The sequence below is a fragment of the Silurus aristotelis genome (assembly GCF_946808225.1).
Source record: "Silurus aristotelis genome assembly, chromosome: 3".
Lineage (NCBI taxonomy): Eukaryota > Metazoa > Chordata > Actinopteri > Siluriformes > Siluridae > Silurus > Silurus aristotelis.
Window position 1 is genome coordinate 26,804,552 of NC_139576.1, and position 26,227 is coordinate 26,830,778.

General features: G+C 36.7%; 2 protein-coding genes across 14 annotated transcripts in view; one reads left to right on the plus strand and one right to left on the minus strand.

Moving 5' to 3' along the window:
* The window catches only part of obsl1b (obscurin like cytoskeletal adaptor 1b), a 36,466-nt gene extending 14,980 nt beyond the window's left edge, over positions 1-21,486 (plus strand). For 9 of the 12 annotated variants that reach the window (XM_083537414.1, XM_083537423.1, XM_083537425.1 and 6 more), the window contains 22 exons: positions 831-1,106; positions 1,217-1,492; positions 2,100-2,375; positions 2,918-3,193; positions 3,605-3,880; positions 4,322-4,594; positions 5,692-5,967; positions 6,444-6,719; positions 6,798-7,070; positions 7,156-7,431; positions 7,570-7,836; positions 8,047-8,313; positions 9,303-9,572; positions 10,096-10,362; positions 11,774-12,040; positions 13,247-13,359; positions 13,745-13,898; positions 15,042-15,203; positions 15,366-15,470; positions 15,543-15,809; positions 19,745-20,015; positions 21,219-21,486. In XM_083537414.1, the coding sequence (XP_083393540.1) occupies positions 831-1,106; positions 1,217-1,492; positions 2,100-2,375; positions 2,918-3,193; positions 3,605-3,880; positions 4,322-4,594; positions 5,692-5,967; positions 6,444-6,719; positions 6,798-7,070; positions 7,156-7,431; positions 7,570-7,836; positions 8,047-8,313; positions 9,303-9,572; positions 10,096-10,362; positions 11,774-12,040; positions 13,247-13,359; positions 13,745-13,898; positions 15,042-15,203; positions 15,366-15,470; positions 15,543-15,809; positions 19,745-20,015; positions 21,219-21,222 (5,168 nt within the window). In that variant the 3' untranslated portion in view covers positions 21,223-21,486. The remainder of the gene's footprint in view (positions 1-830; positions 1,107-1,216; positions 1,493-2,099; positions 2,376-2,917; positions 3,194-3,604; positions 3,881-4,321; positions 4,595-5,691; positions 5,968-6,443; positions 6,720-6,797; positions 7,071-7,155; positions 7,432-7,569; positions 7,837-8,046; positions 8,314-9,302; positions 9,573-10,095; positions 10,363-11,773; positions 12,041-13,246; positions 13,360-13,744; positions 13,899-15,041; positions 15,204-15,365; positions 15,471-15,542; positions 15,810-19,744; positions 20,016-21,218) is intronic. The other 3 variants (XM_083537421.1, XM_083537424.1, XM_083537419.1) reach the window with 2 other exon arrangements.
* Positions 21,487-22,443: 957 nt separating this feature from the next.
* The window catches only part of ctdsp1 (CTD (carboxy-terminal domain, RNA polymerase II, polypeptide A) small phosphatase 1), a gene marked incomplete at its 5' end in the record, with an annotated part of 30,353 nt that continues 26,569 nt past the window's right edge, over positions 22,444-26,227 (minus strand). For both annotated transcript variants that reach the window (XM_083537659.1, XM_083537658.1), the window contains one exon: positions 22,444-26,227. In XM_083537659.1, coding sequence (XP_083393785.1) covers positions 26,099-26,227 — 129 coding nt within the window. In that variant the 3' untranslated portion in view covers positions 22,444-26,098.

Here is a 26,227-nt window from a genome sequence, read left to right on the forward strand (position 1 = left end):
CCTTCAGTCATGCAATGGTCACTAATAGTCATTGTGCTGACCACGTCATTTGAATAGATTCAGGGTTAAATTTCAAATTTTTGTTTTAAACATCTGACCAAGATGTTTGTTATTTAAATGTGTTTTACTGCATGTGTTTAACAGCAGAAATAAAGAAGGATTATGTAAATGTGAGACATAATGTAATGTCTCACATAATTCATGTAAAAACAGACATAACTAAGTAAAATTAGTTTACATGCTACTGCACACTATGAATAGATTCACCACCATTACAACATTACAACAGACCTACACATTTAAATATACCATAAAGCTTTTGAATTCGTAGGACCAACTAAGAACATGTAAAATTCAAGATTCCAGGAATTTGAATGGTAATTATATAGAATTAAAATATTGCCCAATATGCAAGTAGTAGTAAGAATAAGAACAATATTTGTCATTGTTGAATGCGTTTAGATTTTATTAAGCTTTCATTATTTACTCTTGCGCTACTAATATCCACATCCACATTATCATAGTCTGATTGTTCGCGTTTAGATTTTATTTAGAATGAGTTTAGATTTTATTAAGCTTTCATTATTTACTCTTGCGCTACTAATATCCACATCCACATTATCATAGTCTGATTGTTCTCTTAGTTTGATTGTTGCTTGTATGTTCTTATTGGCATTTAATGCACCATCATTTTTCTTATATGACAAAATAACCATAATAAAGCAACGATTTGGTGCCATTCTTAATAATGTCTCTAGGGAAACAATACACTTAACACTAGACATGGACACCACTGACACAAATGTATCTTTCTACAATGATGCCTATAGTGCCACCAGTGACGTTCTCCACTGTCGCTGAAGCCCAGAGGAACAAATCTGCTGAAGTTGGAGAGCCATTTCAATTGGAATGTGAAGTCTCAGATGCTGCCGCATGTGTATGCTGGTACAAAGATGGAAATGAGCTGTCATCTGAAGCTGGAGTTTTGCTTCAGACTGAAGGTACAATTAGAAAACTTTCTGTGCAGTCAGCTGAATTATCTCACAGTGGAACATACAACTGCAACACAGGTGCTGATGCAGTTGCATTCAACGTGGATATTAAAGGTGATTTACATATTCTTTGATTCTTAAAAAAATTGTTTCAAAAATTTAATATTTTTCTATCATCTTAGTGATAGAATTATTTTCTTTTTATGGCACTCACAACTATGTAGCTTCGTCTACGAAGTTAAAACCACTTTCAGAAATGGAAAAGAACAGGTCCGCTGAATTAGACTCACCAACTGTTCCAAAATATGAGATCTCAGACTCCAAAAGCCAGGTTTGCTGGTATAGAGATGACACAGAACTCCTCTCAAACATTGGACTTGATACCCGAAGAGATGAAAATGTAAGGAAATTAACTGTTCGATCAACTAAACCTTCAGACACTGGCCATTTCATCTGTGGCATTCCTGATGATGCTGTATCGTTCAAGATGGACAGTCAAGGTGATTTTCCAGCAATTGTTGAATGTATATAATCTAGTCTCCAAATTCCCTGATAAAGTTTGCCTGTCCTCCTACCAGACCCGGTGTCAATGGAGCTAGTAATAATTGGGAGAGGAGGCATGAACAGATTTTCCTAATACTGAAGACCATTACTTAAAATATCAATAAAACATATTTGCAGTAATATATATTTCGATCAAATCTGATTACAGGAATTGAAGATATCAGCTATAATATTTACATTTCTAAAGCGGCTGTTATATAAAATCATTACTTAGTCACATGACAGCAAGCCAATCGCATTTTTGTTTGTTGCATGCAACACTTCGATTGCAAAAGCTATCTTTGATTTTCAAAAGTTATGTTCAAACCTTGCCGAGCCTGTGTCTAACCTTCTACAGAAGTTCTTCACATCTATTAATAACAACTATTTACTAGCTATTTATTAATAACAACTAATTTATTCATTTAAAAAATAGAACATATTCCTTGACTAATATGAGTTCCTTTGGATAATCCAAATGAAAATAGTACATAAAGAAATGTTCCGATTTCATACACTTTTAATTCAATAGTAATTTTCTACACCTTCACATTTTTTTTATAGCTACTCCCATAAGGTTCTCAGCCCTTACAGAGGTGGCAAGAAACAAGTTAATTGAAGCAGGCTGCCCCATTATACTTCAATGTGAAATCTCTGAGTCTTCTGCCCAAGTTTCCTGGTTTAAAGACGGAGTGCGACTCTTTCAAGAGAATGGATTTGACATCAAATCAGACGGCACCATACAGGCACTGATCATCCAATCAGCTGAGCTCAAACACTCAGGCACATACAGTTGTGAAGCTGGCGATGATCGTATAGCATTCAAGGTGGATGTTGCAGGTGATTTTGAGTCCACATACTTTCTCAAAACCACTAACATGTCAAATAACGCTTCATCCTCTAAATGCTTATATAAAACTTTAACAAACAAATGTAAATAACCAAACACTGAAAACCATTTTAAATGTAGTTAGTGCTAAATGACAGATCCCTAAAATAAATTCATGCCTATATATATATATATATATATATATATATATATATATATATATATATATATATATATATATATATATATATATATATATTTTTTTTTTTTAAAGGTAAAGGTATTTTTTATTTAAGAGGTAAAAACCATGAGAATATTTGTCACTTTCTCACTGTTAATTCTAATTGCTTGGTAAATGTACCATATATTACAGAAACACCATTTAACAAAAAAAGCCCTTTTCATAATAACATGAAGAAGAAAAGATCATATTCATATTACTGTCATTATCCCCCTCATCCATTAGTAAACTGCCACATAACAAAAAGTGGCAGAGAAAGTCTGTGTACAAATCTAGTAATCCCATTTCTTTGAATGAATAAAACACTCCTAGCTTCACCAGTGACGTTGACAGCTGTCCCTGAGAATGAGAAGACCAAGTCATTTGAAGCAGGCTCACCTATCATTCTCCAGTGTGAGATATCTGAGCCTACTGCTCCGGTCCAGTGGTACAAGGATGGGACTCAGCTCTTACCTCAATCTGGAGTTTTCTTCCAATCAGAGCACACCATGAGGACATTGGTTATCCTGTCAGCAACGTTTTCACACTATGGCGTTTACAGTTGTAATACGGCTGATGATATCAGCGAGTTTTATGTGGAAATTAAAGGTGACATCCAAAGTTTATCCGAACCACTGCCACATAACTAACAAATTCATCATTGTGTCCTGTCCAACTTTCATTGGTTGAACGCTATGGATCCATTCTACTGCTTCTGTAAATGCTAGATCATTTTTCTAAAACAGATGCATAAAGCCATTTGCAACATTTCTGTCACGTTTGCAATCTACCCATCTTCTTTGTGCTTTCTGTTTATGAAGAAGATCAAGGGGGAAAGCATGTCTATTACACTGCTCAACTGCAATTCATCCTCATTAAGCTTTATTGAATGCTAGTTCTGTCCATTTTGCTGGCTGTTAAGAGTGGGGAACATCTGCAGCACTTGATAATGCATGCAACCCATATGTATTGAAAAAGGACTCAAGAAATAAAACTGTGTAATTCGTATTCTTTATGCAGCACCTCCTGTGACATTTGCCTATATCCCTGAGGAAGAGCTCCACAGGAATGTAGTGGAACAAGAAAAACTCTTCCTTCATTGTGAGGTGTCCAGATCTGACGCCACTACACAGTGGTACAAAGACGGAGTGGAGATACAGACCAGTACGAATGTCGAAATAGAGACTAAAGGCACCATGCGAAAACTAATTATCCAATCTGTTAGAATGGCAGATGCTGGGGCATACACATGTCGAGCAGGAGGCAGTGCCTTAATATTCAAGGTTAATGTACGAGGTGGGTACCTTTAGCATATTCAACATTGAAAATAAAATGCTTCTCTATTACATTATACACTCATCACACTCCATAATGAAAGACCTGTACATATGTATGTTAATACATAATAGCTGGTTTAAACATTTCCTAAACTACTGTTTTACTCGGAAAGTCATTAGACTTAATAAAAAAAAAACAGTTCTGTTGGTGAAAACACCTTGATGATAAGGGAGTTCAGTGAAAAATGGATAGATTGGCTCAAGCTTTTAAGGATTGGATCAAGGTTTAGTAATTCTACATCTAACAATTTATAACTGTTGAGCAGAGAAGCACAGTTGAAGAAAAAAGTATTCCCATCTTCTATTGTCCAGTTTCTGTGAGTCTGTATTCAAATTAGTCTGCAAACACTATTTTGTGTACTCTCTTTTTTTTTTTTTTTTTTTTACTTTTTCCCAACAGAGCCTCCTGTAATGATTGTCTATCCCAAGGAAGATGTTCACCTTGATCGACATGTTCCAGAGGAAATTGTCCTCAGTTGCGAGCTTTCGCGTCCGAATGGAAGAGTGACTTGGTTCAAGGACGGACAGAAACTTCAAGAAAATCAAAATATGAAATTAAAAATAGAAGGTCCATACAGGAGACTGAAGATTCTTCACAGCAGAGTTGAGGACTCAGGAGAGTATGTCTGTGACACTGCTGATGACTCAAAATTCTTCCATTTAAGTATAAAAGGTATATAAAATCCAAATGATATATAAAGAAGGACAATTGTGTTGAGACCACTAACTTTTTTAACCATATGTGGTACCCCAAACTGTTATCAGAAAGTTGAAGGCACACAATTGCCTAAGATGTCCTTGGATACAATAGCATTAAATGATCCCTTTATTCATACTAGGAGACCCAAACCTGTTCCTGCAAGACAATGCCTCTGTGCACAAAGCCAGCTCAATAAAGATATGGTTTACATTCGTTAGAGTAAAAGATCTTGACTGACGTCTAACCTTTGTGATAAATTGGGAAAGAAAAAGCCTTCAAAGTCTACCACTGATGTTCACCAAAATGTGCAAGGGTTACCTCCATGGTAGAAACTGACACCCTTCCAGCTACACCATTTTGCAGCTGCCTATGAAATATGTAGTCTTTTGAGATTGAATATATCTAATCTAATAAATTAGGTCTTTTTATATTCTCATCAATATCATTGTGCCCTTCTGTTCTAAAGAAACCAGAAAGCTCTCCTGAGGTAACCAAGTAAAAATAGCTTAAACTTATTAAAGCATCCTCATTGTCCACCAGAAGAAACAACACCTGCATGGACCTCAGGCCTATAGGCTTATATAAAGTATCGTAGAAACTTTGGAGTAAGAGGATTATAGATGTAAGGCAGGTTATGTTGTCAGTATACTTCCATCTCTTACATTAACTCAGTCTCTGTCCTGGCCAGTTAAATGAAACTCTACAAGTTCAACTAGAACTTCAAGTAAAAAAATAAATAAATAGGCAAAAATGAACGATTTTGTCAATCCTAAAGCTGCAGCAACCACATTGTCCAAAAGACATAAAATCAGCCAACTTCACAGCCATCACAATACCTACAATCTCAGCTTGCAATTCCTGATTTCTTAATCAATTCTGTTACACAAAATTCTGTACATGTTGAAGAATGGTGCCATTTTGTTGTCCATTTTGTTGTCCATACGTAACAACACTTGTATTCTGTTACATTTCAGCCTTGTTTAAACTTGGTATAGATCTATTCCATCTAAATAACCTTTTGAATTGTCTGATTGCATTAGGCACTGACCACCTAATGTGTTTTCCTACAGAACCCCCAATACGCATAGTTTCCCCAAGCCAATCCCAAATGGAACTGTGCCAGCAAATGTCAGAGAGGATGGTGCTGAGTTGTGAAATTTCCAGAGGCAATGCTTCTGTGCGCTGGTATCGAAATGGACTTGAGGTCGAAGAGAACGACAACCTGATTCTTGAGGTTGATGGTGTTTACAGAAGACTCATTATACCAGAGACAACAGTCAGTGATTCTGCAGAATATGTTTGTGACACAGCTGATGACTCTGTGACATTCTTCGTAAACATTGCAGGTGCTGAGATGTACAGAGATGTACAGAGATGTTTCGAGTACACTTTAAAACTGTCAAATGGAAAGAATTAGAAAACTACTGTATATGGCCAAATGTTTGTCGACACCTGACCATAATACACATATGTGGTCCTTCAAAATTGAAAGCACAAAATAGGTTGACTTTGCATTACTGACCTTAGTTTTTTCACTGGAACTGCAATACCACTGTACACTTTCAGGATAAACTGGAATGTAGCTTGTAGCTGAATATGAAAATACCAACATCCACATTGCAAAATGTAAAGCATTATCAGAAGACTACAACAGCAAATAAGGAGCTAATTCTGGAAGGGGATGTTTGAAAAGCACATATGGTGTAATGTTGAGGTGTCAACAGACTTTTGGCCATATGAAGTAGCTGCTTTTATAGACTTGTTTGTGTCATTTTAATTTTTAAATAGCTGATTCTTAAAATGATAACTTCCATTTGTGCAGAGCCCCCGGTACGATTTATTCGGCCTAGGAAGATGGCATACGAAGTTGAAAAGTTTGTTGGAGAAACCATTGTGCTTGACTGTGAGGTGTCAAGATCAAATGCAGAAGTCAGTTGGAAGAAGAATGGAGAAGAGATTTTGGAAAATATCAATATAACTATAGTTGAGGATGGCAGTACTCGGCAGTTAACAATTCATTCATTAAGGCTTGAAGACACAGGCCAATACTTGTGTGATGCCAAAGATGATGTAATGGATTTCAGTTTAAAAGTAAATGGTAAGTTTCCTGTCAAATTGACGTAGATTAGCTTGATTGATGACCATGTCACAATAATTGTTTTACTTTCCTTTGCAGAACCACCACTCAGATTTGTGCAAAAAAGTGAGATATCAGACAGACATTTTGTAGTATCAGATGCCGTTGTGCTCAAATGTGAACTGTCCAGAGTGAATGGTGTAGTCTGCTGGTACAAGAATAATAAAAGGATTGTGGGTAATGATCACTTCACATTTGAAGAAGAAGGCACCTTTAGATCTCTGATCATTTTAAATGCGGAGATCGCGGATACTGGTGAATACGTGTGTAATGTGAAGGATGAGAAGGTTGTCTTTAATGTCACAGTAGAAGGTAAATGAGAAACTGTCACCCGCTACTGCTGGTAATACATAATAAAAGCACAATACACTAACACCTAGATTTGTGTTCTATTTAGAGGCACCGGTGTCTATCCTGGGAAACACTAGGACCCCAGAACACCACTCACTCGTGGCTGGAAACGAGCTGATCCTTGAATGTGAGGTGTCTCATGAGAACGCTGCTGTTCAGTGGCTCTGTAATGGGAGGGTATTGCAGGCAGATACCCGAATCAGTATTGAAAAGAAAGGCCCTATGAGAAAACTTGTGGTCTCCAACATTCAAGTGTCTGACTCAGGAGAATACGTATGTGATGCCATTGATGACAAAATGTACATCTTGGTGACAGTTCAAGGCAAGCTAACCATGACTTCCATTTATATGATCAACAGACTATAAGGAAATACTGTAAATGCATGATAAATCGATGAAATCCTTGAACTGAACACTTCATAAAGCAATGTTAATCTCTAAATATTATTCTGTTTAATAGAGCCACCATTCGAGTTCGTCAAAAAAGAAGAGATAAACATCGCTGCCTATGAAGAGGAAAGCGTGACATTGTGTGCTGTGGTTAATAGGGATAATGGATCGGTGCAATGGAGCAAGGGGGGCAAACAAATCAGAGATCATCGTTTTTATGCCACAAGCGATGGGCATACTCACTACCTGACTATAAAGCATCTTAAAAAATCAGATGCCGGAGAATATGAGTGTGACGTGGGCACAGATAAAGCTCGTTTCAGTGTGCAAGTCAAAGGTAAATCAAGACTTTTGTGTTACTTTATCACTCAACTTGATTGTGTTGACTGTTCAGGCAACACAGTCATTGTTCTGCATCTGGAACTAATGTGTATAAATATTTAACCTAATAATCCTGCTTGTTAATGTGTCCTGTAGTAAGAAATCCTTTACAACATACAAACCATGTGCTCACAGCAATCTTCGAACTAAACGATTTTTCTTCCAGCTATGAAGATAAAATTTTCCAAGCCACTGCAAAATGCAGTAGGGTTTAAGGGTAGTAATGTTGTTTTGAGATGTGAACTCCAAACCTCCAAAGGAGATGTCCAGTGGCTGAAAAACAACCGAGAAATCACACCAAACCGACATTTTACAATCCGTGCAGATGGGCAAGAAAGAAGCCTTACAATACATAACTTAACAGACAGTGATGCAGGGGAATACACATGCGAATCAAAGGATGAGAAAACATGTGCGAATGTAGAAGTAAAGAGTAAGTACAATTTTACTAAAAGAGCTTTTCTTCATGTTCAGAAGAACCACACTGATAAAGACAATTCAATAATTAATTGACAGAAAAGTTTAGTTGTAATTAAAACTGGCAATCAGACTATAAAACTCATTCCTTTCCTGCATGAAATACTGTACCTTGTAAAGTGTCCTTGAGCTTGGGAAATTAAATTATATACATATAATATGTATATAAATTAAACATATTATTATTATTATTATTATGAAGGGGGAGGTGTAGCTTACTGGATAAGGGATTAAACTTTGGACTTTTCTAAAGGATGTGAGTTCAGAGCCCAGCCAAACCTAGTTGCCACTTCTTTACATGCATTTAGGCATAAAACAATATTTCTGTATGTATTTATACAGTGCATATACAGTGCAAACTCGATACGCACGGGGGTTATGTCTATGACCCCTTGCGAATATAAAAAAATCACAAGATTTTGACTCTCTCTTTTTGATGGTTCCTGATGGTGAAGGAAAATTTTACATGCACTGTACTCTAAACTTAACTAAAATTGCGAATTACTTGTCGTCAATGTTATATTTACTACTTTAAATGAATAATACAATAATAAAATAGTTTTTCAAGCATTTTTTATGTAATTTATTACATACAAACTTTTTTAAGGTTCCAAATGAAAAGTCACGATCTATCGAGGTCGTGAGTGTCAAGGTCGCGAGTATCGAGGTTCCACTGTGTATATATATCCAGAGCGACTTACAACTGAAAAGGGAAGGTTTAGGGGCCTTGCTCAAGGGCCCAGCAGTGGCAGCTTGGTGGTGGTGGGATTTGAACATGTGACCTTCTGATCCAAAGTCCAATGCCTTAACTATACATATATATAATTTTATAATTTTTTTTTTACAGCTTTAAATGCTTTTGTTTGTATTGTCTTGAGCAAATTGCCACAAATTTCCTTCACAATCGATAACATTTATTTTTACTCATTTATATTTCTTCTTAAGCCCCTCGTGTTCTGGAGTTTATTGCTGAGTTGCACAACATAACTGTAATGGAAGGAGAAAATGCAACATTCAAGTGTGTAGTGTCCCCAGAAGATGTAAGGATAGTCTGGTGTATGAACAACTGGCCTATTACATCAAATGACCGGTTCAAAATCACAAGTAATGGACTGTGCCACATGTTGTACATCAAAAACTGCCAAGTGTCAGACAGCTGCAAGCTAACAGCAGAAGCTGAAGGAGTGATATCCAAAGCTCTGCTACGGGTTCAAGGTGAGATATCATTAGAAATTGATTACATGGTTTAACAATTAATCACTTACATTTTTCTAATGGCCAACATGTTTCAACTACTAATTTAAATAATATCGCAGTAGACAAAAAAAAAAAGTTACCTTCAAAAATGTTCTTGAATTGTCTTTGATGAAAAAGCAGGTCAAACTTTTCCATTACACTTATGAAACGTGTGAAACATGGACATTAATGCATTCTTTAAGAGTTCAGACAACTGTTTACTGCCAAGGCAACATATTTGCAATAAATAATGACCCTTCAGACATGGTTGTTGAAAAGGTGCCTATAATGGTTTGCACTTAGCAGCTTCTCCAGTTAGAATTCCACTAATAACTGACAGAAGCAAGTGGCCATTCTCCTGTGCATAGCACTAGGAACACAAAAGGAGCACTATAGCAGGCATATGCAAAAAAAAATGTTGTAATACAGCCTACTTTTATGTTAAAGTATGCTTTCATCATCTTTGAACAATGATGATCAATAAGAGATTGACTGTGTACAGAGAAACAGGTGCTGTTCACAAAGAAAATGGAATCGGTGGTTGCAGAGGAGTTTGGGGAGGCAACTCTTGAGGTGGAGCTGAACCTAGAATGTGGAGAAGTGCAGTGGATGAGACAAAGTGTGGTCATACACCCTGGACCTAAGTTTACCCTGAAACAAAGTGGCCGAAAGCGTATGCTCACAATCCACAAACTCGCCCTTTCTGATCGTGGGACTTACAGCTGTGAAACTCTTCATGACCGCACACAAGCCGGGCTCAGCGTGGAACGTGAGTCTGCACATGCTGCTGTCTGTTTCTCACTATGTGTTGTTATTTTTTGTTTACTGTGGTTGCTGGTGATACCGCATTGACGCTGAGCCCTCATTTCTGTTGTTGTTTTCTTTATACCAAATCAATTAACTGAGCAAGAGTAATACGAGTGGTGAATCAGTGACGCTTGTTCCACGGCATGACGGTCAGGAACAGCTGAGCGACAGATGATTCCCAAGAAGCACACTTCTGTATTGACATAAGATCAGATGGCCATAAGAATTCAATTAAGCAGTTCAAATGAAAACCGGATCAGGGGCTAGAGAAAGGTCTTCTTGTGGTTTGTCTGTTAATTCATTTAAATTGGCTAAGAAATTGTCATATTAACATAGTGTAGTTATATTCATAAACTGCAGAGAAATTATTCTCTAGTTACAATATTGTGTCCTATTTATTTGGTGCTGCCAGTATGTATTATTGCCTACATCTAAGTAGACCAATCATATTCACTGGATAGTAAATTATATTGTTGCACATAGTGTACCATAGAGTCGGTGTACCACCAAAGGACACAAACTTAATATTTTAGTACCATAACACGTAGCATTTCTTTCAGTTTCCGGGATTGGCTTTCACAACCCCATAAAAACTAAGGCATCAATGTTGTCAGTGTTGTGTTCTTAATATTTTTATGGTTTTTAATTTCACAATTGATCAGTTTTTATGTGACAAGTCAGAGTATCATGCAAGTGTTGTTTGATTTCTGTTCTGTGTCTTTCTTACTCTTTCCCTATTGAAATCCGTATAGAAAACAGTTTATAAAAGTAACTAGTGAGTGAGGGAGCAATTCCAGCCAAAGCATTAGTTCCCTAAAATATCCTCAAATCATGTTGTGCTAAAATTCAAGATTACTTTTTCAAATATTCTGCCTTTGCAATTTTAACATTCAGCCCAAACCTCATATCTAATTTTCAGCGAATTGATACAAACACCAGATTGAGTGCTAAATATTTTTTTCTACTTAAGGTCCTGTATAAGTGAATATGTGGTAGCAAAATGTCAGTGCTTTCCCTGTCATTGGCACCTCGTATGAATTTGGATCTCTTTTCATAGCAGCTAAATATACACCCTGGCCTTCAAAATCTAGGGTGGTGTCACCAACTCTTAAAAATAAACCACTTTTTTTTTTTTCCATGGGGAATGCCTGCCTCTTTCGGAATACTTTAAAACCCATTGGCATACTCTGGAATTTGGGAGTTAATACAATGTTGGACAACAAGTCCAAGCCTGTGGACTCAAATGTCATTCTGTTCTAAATACTGTTTATTCCTAATAACCTATTTTTAATTCTATCACTTAAGAAGAATAGCCTTTAACAATGTTAATGTATTTGTGATTTCTTATTCCTGCTGCTTTCATGTGCATGCAGCACGGAAAGTTAAAATACGGAAAGAGCTGAGCGAGATTCATACGTTTGAGCGCGAGACAGCATCCTTTGAGGTGGAGCTGACACATAGCAATGTGGAAGGCATGTGGCTGAAAGATGGAAACCGACTCAAAAGCAACAACCATTGGCGCATGACTACCCACGGCAATGTGCATTGCCTGACCATAGCCAACCTGTCACTTGAGGACACGGGAACTTACACGTTCTCCACTGAAAATGCAAAATCATCTTCCAGACTTACAGTTAAAGGTAAACACACTGATTACAATACATGGGGTGGGGGCATAAAACAGTACTGGGTTATAACTTTCGAAAAGGTTTACATGATCTATTGTATTAATGTACGTTTATATGATTAATATGAAATTATTTTCAAAGCTGCAGCAGGAATAAAAATTTTAAATATATTGAATCAATCAGCATTCAGCAGTATTAAAACAAAATCTGTTTTACTGTTATGACTGTTATGGGTAACTGCTGTAGAAGTACATTTTCCCAACTAAATTTAGTCAGTGCAACAGAAATACATAGGCTCAATCATTGCTTAAATTCTTCATTCAGCTCATTCAGCTAGTCTTAGTCATTAGACCTTCAAGAACATTTCAAGAACCAAATACCAAAAGAGCTGCAAAGTAAACAGGTGACAAGAAATAGTATTTGCCCACTAATTGTAACAAGACATCTCACAGCAATTAACTTATAAGGGTTGGAATTCAGTTGTGAGTAGGTCAACTGCAGTAGGGGGTAAGGCGCTGAGGCATGATGCAAGTCAACATGATGCAAGATGGTTAGATTTCAGACAGTGATGGCATTACAATGGAATGGATTAACGGCTTTCACTGCGGCTCTTCCTTCGTGTCTACTTACACATATAAAAAGACTCTGATCACATGTCCAGAGTGCAGCTACCGAAACTTTTCAAGCCTTCATCAAGCATACATTGGTAGTATGTAAGGTAATCTCTTTTATGCCAAGTCACTCAATAGGGCTTATCTGTTGGAGTCTGTGAGCTGTCAGTGTGGATGACAATAGATTGAAAATGCCGCTGCAACAAAGGGATCTCTGTGCATACCTGACCATTGCCAAGTTAAGTCTGGTTATATTCAGTCCATCATTATACTAGACACCGGATTAGCAATATTTGGCTCTTAAGCACTTGAAAAGAGCAATGGAGGTCAGCCTAACGCGATCTGTTTGCCGCAAGCATGCCTGCACAGGTACATCAGTATATAAATAGTAAGCTTAGACTACTTTTTTAACTTCATTGAAACTTCATACCTGCTAGAAAAGGTGAGTGTGCAAAGATATACAGTAACATGGTATGATTAAGGCATCTAACTTTTATTAAAACATTTTTAAGCAGACATTTCACTCACCATACACTTGGAAATGGTATGGCATGGTTGTCGGTGAAAGATATTCCACTAAAAACCATTTTCCTTTCAATTTGTACAGAAACACCAGTGTCTATTCTGAAAAAGCTGGAGGATAGCACTTTCCCAGAGGGTGCAGGAGCCACACTGGAGTGTGAGCTGTCCAAATACAATGTTAATGTCAAATGGAAAAAGGCATGGAGACTGCAGAATTACCTAAACATAAACATAAACATAAAAACATAAAACTTTCATCACTATTTATTATAATTAAATATCTGGCTTTATTATTTTATATTATCATCACCATTATTATTATTATTATTATTATTATCATTATTATTATTATTATTATTATTATTATTATTATTATTATTATTAGTTGTGGTAGTAGCAGAAGTAGTCATTTAAGTATTTGAGATGTATTAATAAATTATGAAATCTACAATGCGCTTATGTAACATAGTCACATTTGTTTATATACTGTATATTACACTTAATTTCCAAGATAAGATCAGTCATAGATTGGATCGATATATGTATTTTGCCTGAGGTTCAGTGGTGGTCTTGTCTAACCTAGAATGGAGAAGAGCTTAAGCCAGGGAAAAGTCATCGTATCTACTCAATGGGGAGGAAGTGCTTCCTGCAGATCATGCGATGTGAGCTTGGGGATTCGGGTTTATATGTGTGTGATGCTGGAGATGCAACCACTTCATGCTCTGTGGAAGTTTACGGTATGGAAAAAACATTTTACAAGTCATAAAACTAAGAAACTGCAGCTATCTGGTGTGTCAATACTCTGCCATAAGTCTTCACCTGGGGGTTCGCGACCTCTAGGGGGTCCGCGGCGGTACTGCAGGGGGTCCGCTTATTAATGTTGAACCACAAATCATTTTTGTTAAAAAAATAAAATAAAATGGGTAAAAACATGAAAGATAAAATATATTTTTAATATTATAATAATTACATTATAGTTCTATTAAACTTAAATCTCATGTTCATGTAAATGTATAAATGCATGTACAACAACATTGTCTTTATATAATTTAACTAGCGAAATATGATTGGTACTTCTATTAATATCAGTAGCTATGTTAGACACATTTTATATCCCTGCCCCATATCTCTATAGCCTAAAGGGTTCTTTGCCCTGAAAAACTTTGAAGAAACCTGCTATATACTGTAATCTTGTTTTCTGTATATGAGTACAACAGTGCCACCTTCAGGAAGAAATAGTGTAGGTGCTGTTCCGGCTTCAATTTGAGAGCAAGTGGGAGTATTTTATACTATCACCAGTCTCATCTTTCTTTACACTTCTAGCCCTCTCACATTTGCACTTACTGCCCTTAGGCCAAGAGATGGGATTTAATGAACATGATACTCACATGCCTGCACGTTTTGTTCCTTATGCTGCTCCACAAATTCAGGATTTACTAATTGTGGTAATTCCAAAGTAGGTTATTGATCGAGCAGTATTTGTATTTAAGCAATCATCAACACATCAGTGGTGGTTGAATGCAAATGGTACAGCTCTCTTGTGCACAGTTGATATGTAGTCGGTTAAGTTTAATGGAGCTACCCATTACTACATACAATTCAAAAAATCATGAAGCTTACTTTCCTCATCCTCAGTTTGCTCGTCATTTGTTCATTTTTGTGCTCACATTTACTCTTAAAATGTGTACATGATTTCATTTACAATATTATCTTGGTGACTTGAGCCTGGTTTATCTTCCTGGAGGACACTGGCTGGTTCTTACATGCATTTTTGGCATCTTTTTCTAAGTAAAAAAAAAAAAAAAAAAAAAAAAAAAAGATTAAAATTTGTATGTTCAGGCAATCAAATGCAACAGTTGATTAATTTCTTATTGGAACAGAGAGAGAGCTGGAAGTTTTACACACTCTAGAAGACCTGGATATTCAAGAGGACCAGAATGCTGTGTTTATGTGTGAGGTGTCTCTTGATGACATACCTGGAGAGTGGTTTAAGAATGGAGAGAAAATTAAACCTTCTAGCACCGTCAAGATCCGTCAGGAGGGTAAAAACTGCATTGATTCATCCAAAATAAATCCTGCTTTTTTAAAAAATAATTAATCAGATTTACATAAGATATTCCAATACTAATTAAACTGTTCTTAAAAATACTTTTTTCTTTTTACCTTAGAACATTAAATGCCTGTAATATGTAATCCTTAAACAGGAACCAAGCACTTCCTTCTTATGTGCAACGTTAAGGAAGAGGAATCAGGAGAAATCAAGTTTGTTGCCAAGAATGTGGAGTCTATAGCTTACCTAGAGGTGGAGAGTAAGTATTTTATTCTCCTTGTAGCAGATATATAAACGTTTTCATATCTTACCATGCCTTTTTTTCTCGCAGGAATCCCTGTGAATATTGTAAAGCCGCTGGAAGACAAAACGGCTCTGGAACACACTCGAGTCTTACTGGATTGTACTGTATCCAACCCACGCTGCAGCATTCGTTGGTATAAAGGCCGTAATGTGATCTTGCCCTCAGAGCGCTTTGAGATCTGCAGTGAAGGCTGCTATCGCAAACTTGTGATTCAGGAGGTCGCACTGGAGGACACAGGCATGTACAGTGTGCAGGTCGGAGAAAACACATCCTCAGCAAGGCTCACAGTGGAAGGTGAGAGAAAGACATTGGTCAATTCACATACTCAAAGTGAAGTGCAAGTTCAAAAAAAGTCTGGACACTGTGTAAAATGTAAATAAAAATAGATTGCAATGATTTGCAAATCTCAAACACATTTTATTCACAATAAAAAACTTAAAGAACTGGGGAATGTAAAACTAAGGAATGTACCATGTATCAAGAAAAAAAAAGGTAATTTTCAGTTGGATAGCTGCAACACAAGTGTTAATAAACGAAACAGTTGGAGAAAAATGTTTCCACTAATTATGTTAACTAAATCAAAATGAGTAGGTCTTATATATCCCTTAACATAAAATTGCAAAACAGTTGAATATGTAATCATTTACAGTACATAATATGATTAAAGTTTGAAAGAATCTGTAGAAATCTCTTTGCAGGAGAGACAAGGGTGCTAAACTGGCCTGCCTGCTGTCTAAACCGTTCACCATTTGAAAACATTTGGTGCATCATGAAATGAAAAAATACAACAAAGGACACCCAAAACTGTTGAGCAGATAAAATCCTGTATCAGGCACATATGAGACAACATTCCTCCCCCAAAAAACCCCAGCAACTAGTCTCCTCAGTTCAGAGATGTACAGTATGCGGACAAAAGGCGTAGTGTCCTAACTTTCTAGTGACCTGTTGCAGGGTCACAAGAAATTCAATTTCTTTTTCTTAAAATGGTATATATTCACATTTTAAACATTTAATGTTTTTTTTTTTTATGTAAATTTAATAAGTTTGAGATTTGCAAATTACATTTTGCAAACACGTATCTATCTATCTATCTATCTATCTATCTATCTATCTATCTATCTATCTATCTATCTATCTATCTATCCATCCATCCATCCATCCATCCATCCATCGCTACATCTCAATAAATTTGAATGTCATTAAAAAGTTTATTTTAGTAATTCAATACAAAAAGTGAAATTCGTATATTATATAGATTCATCACACAGACTGATATATATATATATATATATATATATATATATATATATATATATATATATATATATATATATATATATATATATGTATATATATATACATATATATATATATATATATATATATATATATATATATATATATATATATATATATATATGTATATATATATATAAATATATATATATATATATATATATATATATATATATATATATATATATATATATATATATATATAAATTTTAATATTGTAAAAAAGTTGAATATTGGAGACTCGTGGTGTCACACTCTAATCAACTAATTAACTCCAAAGGTTAATTAGAAAGGCTCTGAAAACTGCAAAGGTTTCCTGAGCCTTTAAATAGTATCTCAGTCTGGTTCAGGTTACACAATCAAGGGGGAAGACTGCTGACTTGACAGTTGCCCAGAAGACGATCATTGACACCCTGCACATGGAGGGTAAGACACAAAAGGTCATCGCTAAAGAAGCTGCTGTTCACAGAGTGCTGTATCCAAGCACATTAATGGAAAGTAGAAAGGAAGGAAAAAATGTTGTAGAAAAAGTTCAAACTAAGCCCATTCAATGTTTCGGGGAAGATTCACAAAGAGTGGACTTCAGTCAGTGCTTCAAGAGCCACCACGCACAGATGTATCCATGCCAAGCCACTCCTGAACCAGAGACAACGTCGAAGGTGTCTTACCTGTGCAAAGGGAAAAAAAGGACTGGACTGTTGCTCAGTGGGACAAAGTCGTCTTTTCAGATGAAAGGAAAGGAAATGTATCATTTCATTTGGAAATCAAGGTCCCAGAGTCTGGAAGAAGAGAAGACAGGCACAGAATCCAAGTTGCTTGAGGTCCAGTGTAATATTTGCACAGTCAGTGGTGGTTTGGGGAGTCATATCATCTGCTGATGTTGGTCCACTGTGTTTTATCAGGTCAAGCCTCTCAGCACAGCCATATACCAGGGAGTTTTAGAGCACTTCATGCTTCCCTTTGCTGACCAGCATTATGGAGATGCTGATTTCATTTTCCAGCAGGATTTGACACCTGCCCACACTGCCAAAAGCACTAAAAGCACCAGAACTGAACCCTATAGAGAATCTATGGTTATTGTCAAGAGAAAAAATTAGAAACATGAGACCAAAAAAATGCAGATGAGCTGAATGCCACCGTCAAAGAAACCTGGGCTTCACCTCAGCAGTGCCACAGACTGATCACCTTCATGCCACACCGAATTGAGGCAGCAATTATACTTTCCAGAAGGCAAAGAATTCAATGAAAATGTTTTGAAGTATTCTAATTCTTTTTGGATGAATTGGTGGGAGCCAAAATGATAATAATAAAGGAATAGCCAGAATAGAATAGCCTTTATTTGTCACATATACATTACAGCACAGTGAAATGTTGTTCTTCGCATATCCCAGCTTGCTTGGAAGCTGGGGTCAGAGCGCAGGGTCGGCCATGATACAGCGCCCCTGGAGCACACAGAGGGTTAAGGGCCTTGCTCAAGGGCCCAAGAGTGGCAGCTTGGCAATACCGAGGCTTGAACCCCCGACCTTCCGATCAGTAATCCAGCGCCTTAACCACTGGAGCCACCACTCCCCCCACTGGAGCCACCACTCCCCCTCAAGAAAAAATAAATGCTTGAAATACAAACTATATAATAAAAAAAATCCATATAATATACAAGTTTTACTTTTTGTATTGCATTACTGAAATAAATCAACTTTTTAATGATCTAATCTATTGAGATGCACCTGTACATACATACACGCACACACACGCACACACACACACACACACACACACACACAAAATGCTGTCCCTTTTGCCGTTATGATAATCTTCACTCTCTTAAGGGAGGCTTTCGACTAGATTTTGGAGTGTAGCTGTTAATTTGTTTTCATTCAGCCACACAAGCATTAGTGAGTTTAACCAATAAAAGCAAGCCTGGAGTGCAGTCAGTGTTCCAGTTCATCCCGCAGGTGTTCAGACCGATTTAGGTCAGGTGCTCTTTATACTTTGCATACCATATGTTCATGGAGCTTGCCTTGTGAAAAAGAATAATGTCATGCTGGAGCAACTTCATGCCTTTTAGTCACATTGAATGTTCTATATAATTGTGTGCTTCCAACCTTTTGTTCAAAGATGCATAACTTGTAAATCAGACAACATATGGGTGTGATGGTTGCAAAGTTTTTGTAATAGATGTAATATGTTTAATGTCAGTGCTGCCCTCTAGTACCAAAGTTCAAGTTTCCTAAATGTTCCGACATACATTCAGACCTATGTTATGCTGCAAATTTAAACTAATTGAAGATATTTGATTGTAGAATATGGTAATAAAGCTTGTATTAAGTAAGCAAGATATAATAAATATGCCATATTCAAGTGGACAGGCCAATCACTATGATAATTCCATGTATGTATTGTGTTGATGCTTGTGGTGTTCAGTAATCACAGTACATTTAGATAGATAGATAGATAGATAGATAGATAGATAGATAGATAGATAGATAGATAGATAGATAGATAGATAGATAGATAGATAGATAGATAGATAGATAGATAGATAGATAGATAGATAAATAGATGCACTTTTTGTGAGATTTAAAGATAAGATTATGAATTAAGTTTTTAAACTGTTCAAGTTTGAGACCAGAATGATGGTAAAAACATTGTAAAATAAAGTAATTTTTTTATCATTCCGAATGTTTCTGCTGGGTGCTCCAAAATTGCCCCTGTGCAAATGTTTGTAACTGTTGGACTGTGATGAACTACTTTCTCCATGCACCTAGTTCTCCTCAAATAGGTCCAAGATCCTCCACAACCTGCGAAAGATGAAGTGGCTATTGTAGATAAATAAATGAATGAAAGCAGCAATGCTACTAAACCTGCAATGGAAATGATACTGTGCTCACATTGTGCCTAAATGATGTTTGTGCTCTTGCTTGTGCTTCCATCAGCCCAGCCAATCCTGATAGTGCAGGAGCTTCAAGATATGGAGGTGGTCTCTCCAGAGGATGCATGTTTTGTGTGTGAGGTCTCTGTGCCTGTTTTGAAATCACCTGTATGGACTCTAAATGGAGAGGTGTTAAAACCTGGGCCCAAAGTTCTCCTGGAGAAAATGGGGACAGTGCACAAGCTTACCCTGAAGCACACGACAGAGGACATGAATGGTGTTGTGGTGTTTGATTCAGGAAAGGCCAAGAGCACAGCAAACCTGCATGTCAAAAAGTAAGTCAAGCTGAGTAGATCCTAAAAAAAAAACATTTTATGATAAGCACACATTAAACCATTGTATTATAAGAATTGATCTGGAAGCTCATGATCTAGAGAACACAGTAAACATTAATAGTTTGTAGAATAGTGAATATAAAGCATATGATCATACATTTTATGATTGAATATAGGCAAATTATTATTTTTTTTCTGAATGCTCTTAAAAACATTTGTTAAATAGAAATTGACAGTGAATGGATTTTACTGCACTACGAAAAGCACGCTGTTTCTAATAAGTACGATTTGTATGTATAATGTGGAATAGTATCCCTCATTCCACTGATTCTGTTACAAGGTTAGCCAAGTGATTATCTGATTGGCCAAGACATTGTCTAATTCACATTCATGCAATTATCTAAACAGCCAATCATATGGTAACAACATTACGGGAAAAAAAATGTCAAGAACTTCAGGTATTGTTCACATCAAATATCAGAATGGGAAAATTTGTGATCTTTGACTTTAATAATAGCATGGATATTAGTTCAAGATGGGCTGGGATTTCCACACACAATAGTCTCTAGAGTTTGTCAAGAAATGTGTGGGAAAAAAATAAACGGAAAAAAATAAACATTTAAGTGAATTACATTTTTAAAGTTGGAAACACCTTAATGAAAGAATATATAGGGGGAAAAATGAACTGTTTCCATTCCAGTCTTAAGCTGCCCAGTTTGAGAGTCTGTGAACACGATAGCCTCAGATTCTTGTTCTTGGTTCACAGGATGTGGTCTTTGTTGTTAGAATTCACCATCAATGGTTTGTGTTTTTCTATTTACCACGGCCATTTTTCTCTGACCTCTAATCACCAAGCTGTTTTTCCCCTATAAGCCGTTCATATACATTCTGTATAAAAAAAAAAAATAGACTGTTTCCAAGACATCAGCAGTTCTGAAATACTAAACTCATAGCAACATCCATGCCACAAAGTACGACACAAAGATAACACTTTCTTCTTCATTCCAATGTTTGATGTAAACATTAACTGAAGCTCCTAAACGGTTTCTTCAGGTATTCCCCTGGGATGGAGGAATGCATTGCTCTGCATGATTACAAATGCACATTCATAAATAAAGTACACAGAGACTGTACATAATTGAATAACTAAATATACACTAAAGTATAGCCAGGTTTATTTCATGTGTCTTCTCCCCTTTACAGATAATCCCTTCCTGATATGGACCCAGCTTTATTTTGCGATTTCTGCAATTGTAAGCAGGGAGTTTTCATTGGATCTATTATAACTAATACTACTTTTTTTTTTTTCTTTCTGTTAAAAATTCTATGATCTGGATTCGTTATAGGTTGAGATTTTTTTTTTTCCTGCTATAATGTTTTTCAGTAGGCTAAAGTTGCAGTGATGAGAGGAATCCATCACTAATACATGATTTACGACTTGGACAATAAAAAAAAAAAAAAAAAAAAAAAAGGTCACCACCAATATCAGTGTCAATTTGATTCACACCTGGAGGAATGTAATTTAGCATTAAACCACATCATCAGCTGTTGGCCAGCCAATGAAGTTGCCTTTTGTCTTTCATTTTTTCAAACAGAACATGCTGTATTCTAGTGTTTACTTGTGACGTGTTTTGACCAGTATGATGTAACAGCAGAACATAAAGTATTTAGACCTTAAAAACAGTAAATACATGGTATTATTTCGTTTATCAGGTTCAATGCACTGGTGGCGTCATCACCTGACTGGATTAATCCTATTATTAAGGCTATAGGAGAGGCATAACCAGTTAGCAGTTATCACCCTAGAGCATGGGCGTATCAAAGCTGTGTTCTGATTGGACATAATGTACAAAAAGCAAAGTCAGATTTCTCCAATAACTGATTATATGGTTGTATGCTGAGGTTCACTAATCCTGGTGCACAACCTAAAGAAGAAACCAAAGAACACTGCTAAATTTTTTTTGTTTGGGGAATAAACTCTAAAATTGATTGAGAAGTAATTGTTTAGATCTTTTCCATTTATGTACATTGTCCTTTGTATAAATGCCTTTTCTAAAGAAATGTTTGTGGAATGTGAATGAAAATGAGATACATGTTTACACAGGTGTCAAAAAGCACTGGGCCAAAAGGTTATCAAAGAAAGGCTGAATACTGATCACTAGTATATCGATAGCATGTCAGAAATCTCGAATAAATCAATACTTTTCATCAGACTAGTAGGAAACCCGTATGATCGGCGAATAGAAATGTTTTGTTGAACGGTACGACCCGTTGCTCCATCCATGCTTTTAAAAGTTTCTTCTAGCCAGCAGTGGTCCTGTTTCTTTGCTTTACATATAACCTCCAATAAAATTAACTTTAACAAGCGAGGCTTTGTGTTGTTTCTACGTTCTTGCGTTATGTCTCACTCACAAAAAAAACACAATCATTTATTTTTTTTTTTATCAGTTTCATTTATGGTATAGCTCATTCAGTACAGTCAAATGCAAATAATAATTACAAAAGTTTCAAGACTAGGTTACAGCCGACTTAATTTAAACGTGGCTTTCCTATTTCCAAAAAAAAAAAAAAAAAAAAAAAAAAAAAAAAAAATTCCACAAAACGAAAGAAAGGAAACAGAACATCTCTACCCATTAATGCTGAATTTGCTTTGACCTACACAAATTACCAGACATACAGAGGTTTGGGACAAATGTGGTGTTTGTTTAAATGTAGTAAAGCATGGGGGCAGTACAGTATAACAAATGAAAAAGCAGATGGGTACACATGTTAAATAAATGGCTATATACATCGTGTTACTCTTGTACTTGAGCACATCAATACAGACAGACGCTTAAAACTCAAATCAGGACTTGGCTAAATGGCAGTAAATATGATTACGCTATGCTTTAGTATCTTAGCTAAACTCGACTGAATCTAGAACCCATTCCTGATTGGAGTTTCACGTTAATTTTCTGAGCTCTCAAAGGTACGCTTTTAAAGAGTTGTTTTTTTGAGAAAAAAAAATAAAAATTTTTTACATTAAAATAAGGGCAGAAAAGAAAAGCGTCACTGATAATTGCTGATAGGAATGGGTGGATGATTGTTTGCTTATCAGTTTTACTTGCATAGTGACTCATACAATATCATACAAAAGAACTGTAGTGATAAAGTCATAAAACACTGCATTACAACTGAACTCCAGGGGGAGACATAACTTCTAAAACGTCAGGGAATCACGAGTCATACGGAAACGCCTGGCTTATGTGTTAAACTCAAAGAATGTTGGAAACAGGATTGCTGATATATAATACACTTTTATAGATCAAATCGAGACAATGGATACATCTGATTTTATACAACCACTTTTGCGCCTATACGCTGTGGAGTGGATCATGTCTTTTCTACCCTGATGAGAAACCTTTCACTGATTGAGGAGGGCGGATCCTGAATCACTAGCGGTATCCTGAGACGTTTTATACACACAGGACCAGATATTCTGTCCCTCTTTTAATTAGGGCTGTGCTGCATATTCTACTCTGAGTGTACGTCGGTGCTGGTGCTGCGCTAAAAAAAAACAAAAAAAAACAACAAAAAAGACACTGCTATGTCTTCAATGCTGCTTATTACAATGACAATATCTTCAAGCGCTAAAAACAATCACGGACTCCTACTGAGATTTCAGTTACAAAAACTTAGCGTACATTAACTACTGTTATTAAGAAACCGGGGGGGTTGGGGAGCATAGACTTGGACACCAGCGAAACGGGTTATATTAAGCTAGGAAAATAAATAAGCGCTGTTTTAGACCAGTGAGATGGATCTATGAGATTGATGAAGCCTTTAGGAATGTACCATTTCAAATATGGGATTTAGCTTAATTTTGCCGTTGCGTCAACACTATTTGCATTCCGAGAGAACTTTTACATCCTCGACAGTAAATAAAACATTTTATATATTTTTTTTAAATGCACCTGGAGTCTTAGCCACTAGATCGTTCGTAGTCTTCTTTTCTTTGCCCTATTAAAATGTCAAATCCGCAGGTAGTACCGCTCTCTCTACTTGTATAAAAGGAAACCTGATGTAATAAATACATTAGAGTAATTTAGACGTTCAATGCGATTTTCTATAACAATAAGCAAATACGAGGCCAAGTTTAAATACATATAATAGACGACACCAGATGTGCTTTTCAAAAAGAAGCATTACTCAAATCCTCAGGCCAGTTTCTCTTTCGCTTTGTGCAGCACTACAACTCATTATCGTAAGTAGAGAAAATCAGCATGGCCCTACCATAATCATGCCTGTACAAATTCTAAAACAAAACAAAAAAAAAAGGACAAAACACCAATGATACAAACAGCTGAATCATCATCATTGTCGCAATCAAGTCCTCCTGCTTTTTCTTGATTATCCTGTCCGAACGTATCGTCAAACATCACAGCGTCAACACTTGCGAAAAAGTCCACCTGACCATAGTGCTAAGGTAAACTCAGAATGTCCACATTCATTGGCATTGCTAGGCAGAGAAAGCTGCATGTCCGACTCTAAGGCACCCGAGTTGGAGTTCTCGCTCCAGAAAGTGTGTCACAGTTCGAATAATGATTAAGGCGCTTTTCTAATGTGTACAAAATGCACTTCGACTGGAAAGATTGGTTTTTAGAATACTTTTTTTCTTTTTAATAATATATACTTAAATGGCTTACGGTTATGAATTTGAATCGGTCATTTGCACAGTGTAAACCGGATTCGATAAAGAGCACTTGGGGTACAAAAGATTGACTTCACCTCAGTGAAGGAAATGAAAGCATGCCCTGTGTCAATTTTGTTTAAAGGTAGCCCCCTTATCCACTCTACACCCTCATTACCGAAAGTGTCCTTCCTGCTTCCCTTTCATACAAAGTCAAAACCAGGGAAAGGAATTAATAACCGTTTACATTTGGGCTTTTTTTTAAGGGAAAAAAATATATATAATAAGAGAAAGCATAGTATACTATGTGATTTCTGGTGATACTGCACATCCTCACTAGGTCAAAAAATGCCTTAAAAGAACAACGTTGACATTCTGGCAAGTCAACTCATGTTTCACTCGACTCCTATGTCTTATACTCCTGCCTTATACGAAGACACACTTTACACAACCTGCAGATACCAATGAGGAATTTACTAATGTAGATTATCTTCTTGAAAGCAGGAAAGGGAACTGATAGTTTGGAGCTCTTCAATAAGTACTAAAATGTTTTAGTCTTTTGGAGCTTTTAATAAACAATGTGAGCATTCTCTAATTTCAGAAAACGGATGCCACACGCCACACACGAGTTTCCTTCTACAGAACCCTTCTTCTCCACTCAGAAGAGAAAGACACTGCAGTCTGATCGGCCTATTAATGAATGTCGCATCCCTTACACGCAACCGAAGAAAGTAGACAAAAAAAACGTAAGCAGAATGCTGTCACTTAACAATGCACATCTGTTTGGTGACAGCCCAGAATTTGGCTCGATCCCCACCCAGTTTTGGAATGAATCCTTAAGTTCCCTTGGCTCCTTATTAATAATGCCTGGGGAGAAATTCTGGTTCTCCGAGTTCCTCCTAGAAAAAAAAAAACCCATCCGATCTTTAAAACGCCCTTGTTGCATGTCAAACCTGTGAAACGTGAGGCTACTTGCCAAAATGTTGCCACGATTCTCTAGAAAATCAGCACAATTATGTGGTCTTTGAAGGAAAAAAGAAATCCTTTTTCAATGTAAAATCAGTGATAAATTGGTTTAAATGGGGCTTCCCTCTACCTTACCTTTTAAAGTGAAAAAGTTACAAAAGAAGAAATCACACATTCAAGTGTTAAAAAATTGATACATTTCTTTTTTTTTTGTGTGTGTGTGTGTGTGTGTGAGAGAAAGCAGTCTTTTGCAGTTCCATCGTTCTAGCCATACCAGGTTTCCATCAACTCTATGTTTCTCTGACAAACCTCCTGCGAAAATGGAATTCTGGGTAGGTGATAAAGAGGAGAGGAGCCGGCGGCTGATCCCGTGTAGCAGGGAAGTGGCGCTCCAAACCCCTGCCAGCCTCCCTGGCCGCGTGGTGAAAGCTGCCCCCCGTTGATCGCGTTAGCTGCTAGTCCTCTGCTGTTTGAGCACAGCGTACACGTCGTCCACTTTACTCAGTCCCTCGAAGAACGGGATCAAATCCAACAGCTCAGTGTCGGCCATGTCATCAAACCAAGAGGCTACGGGGAC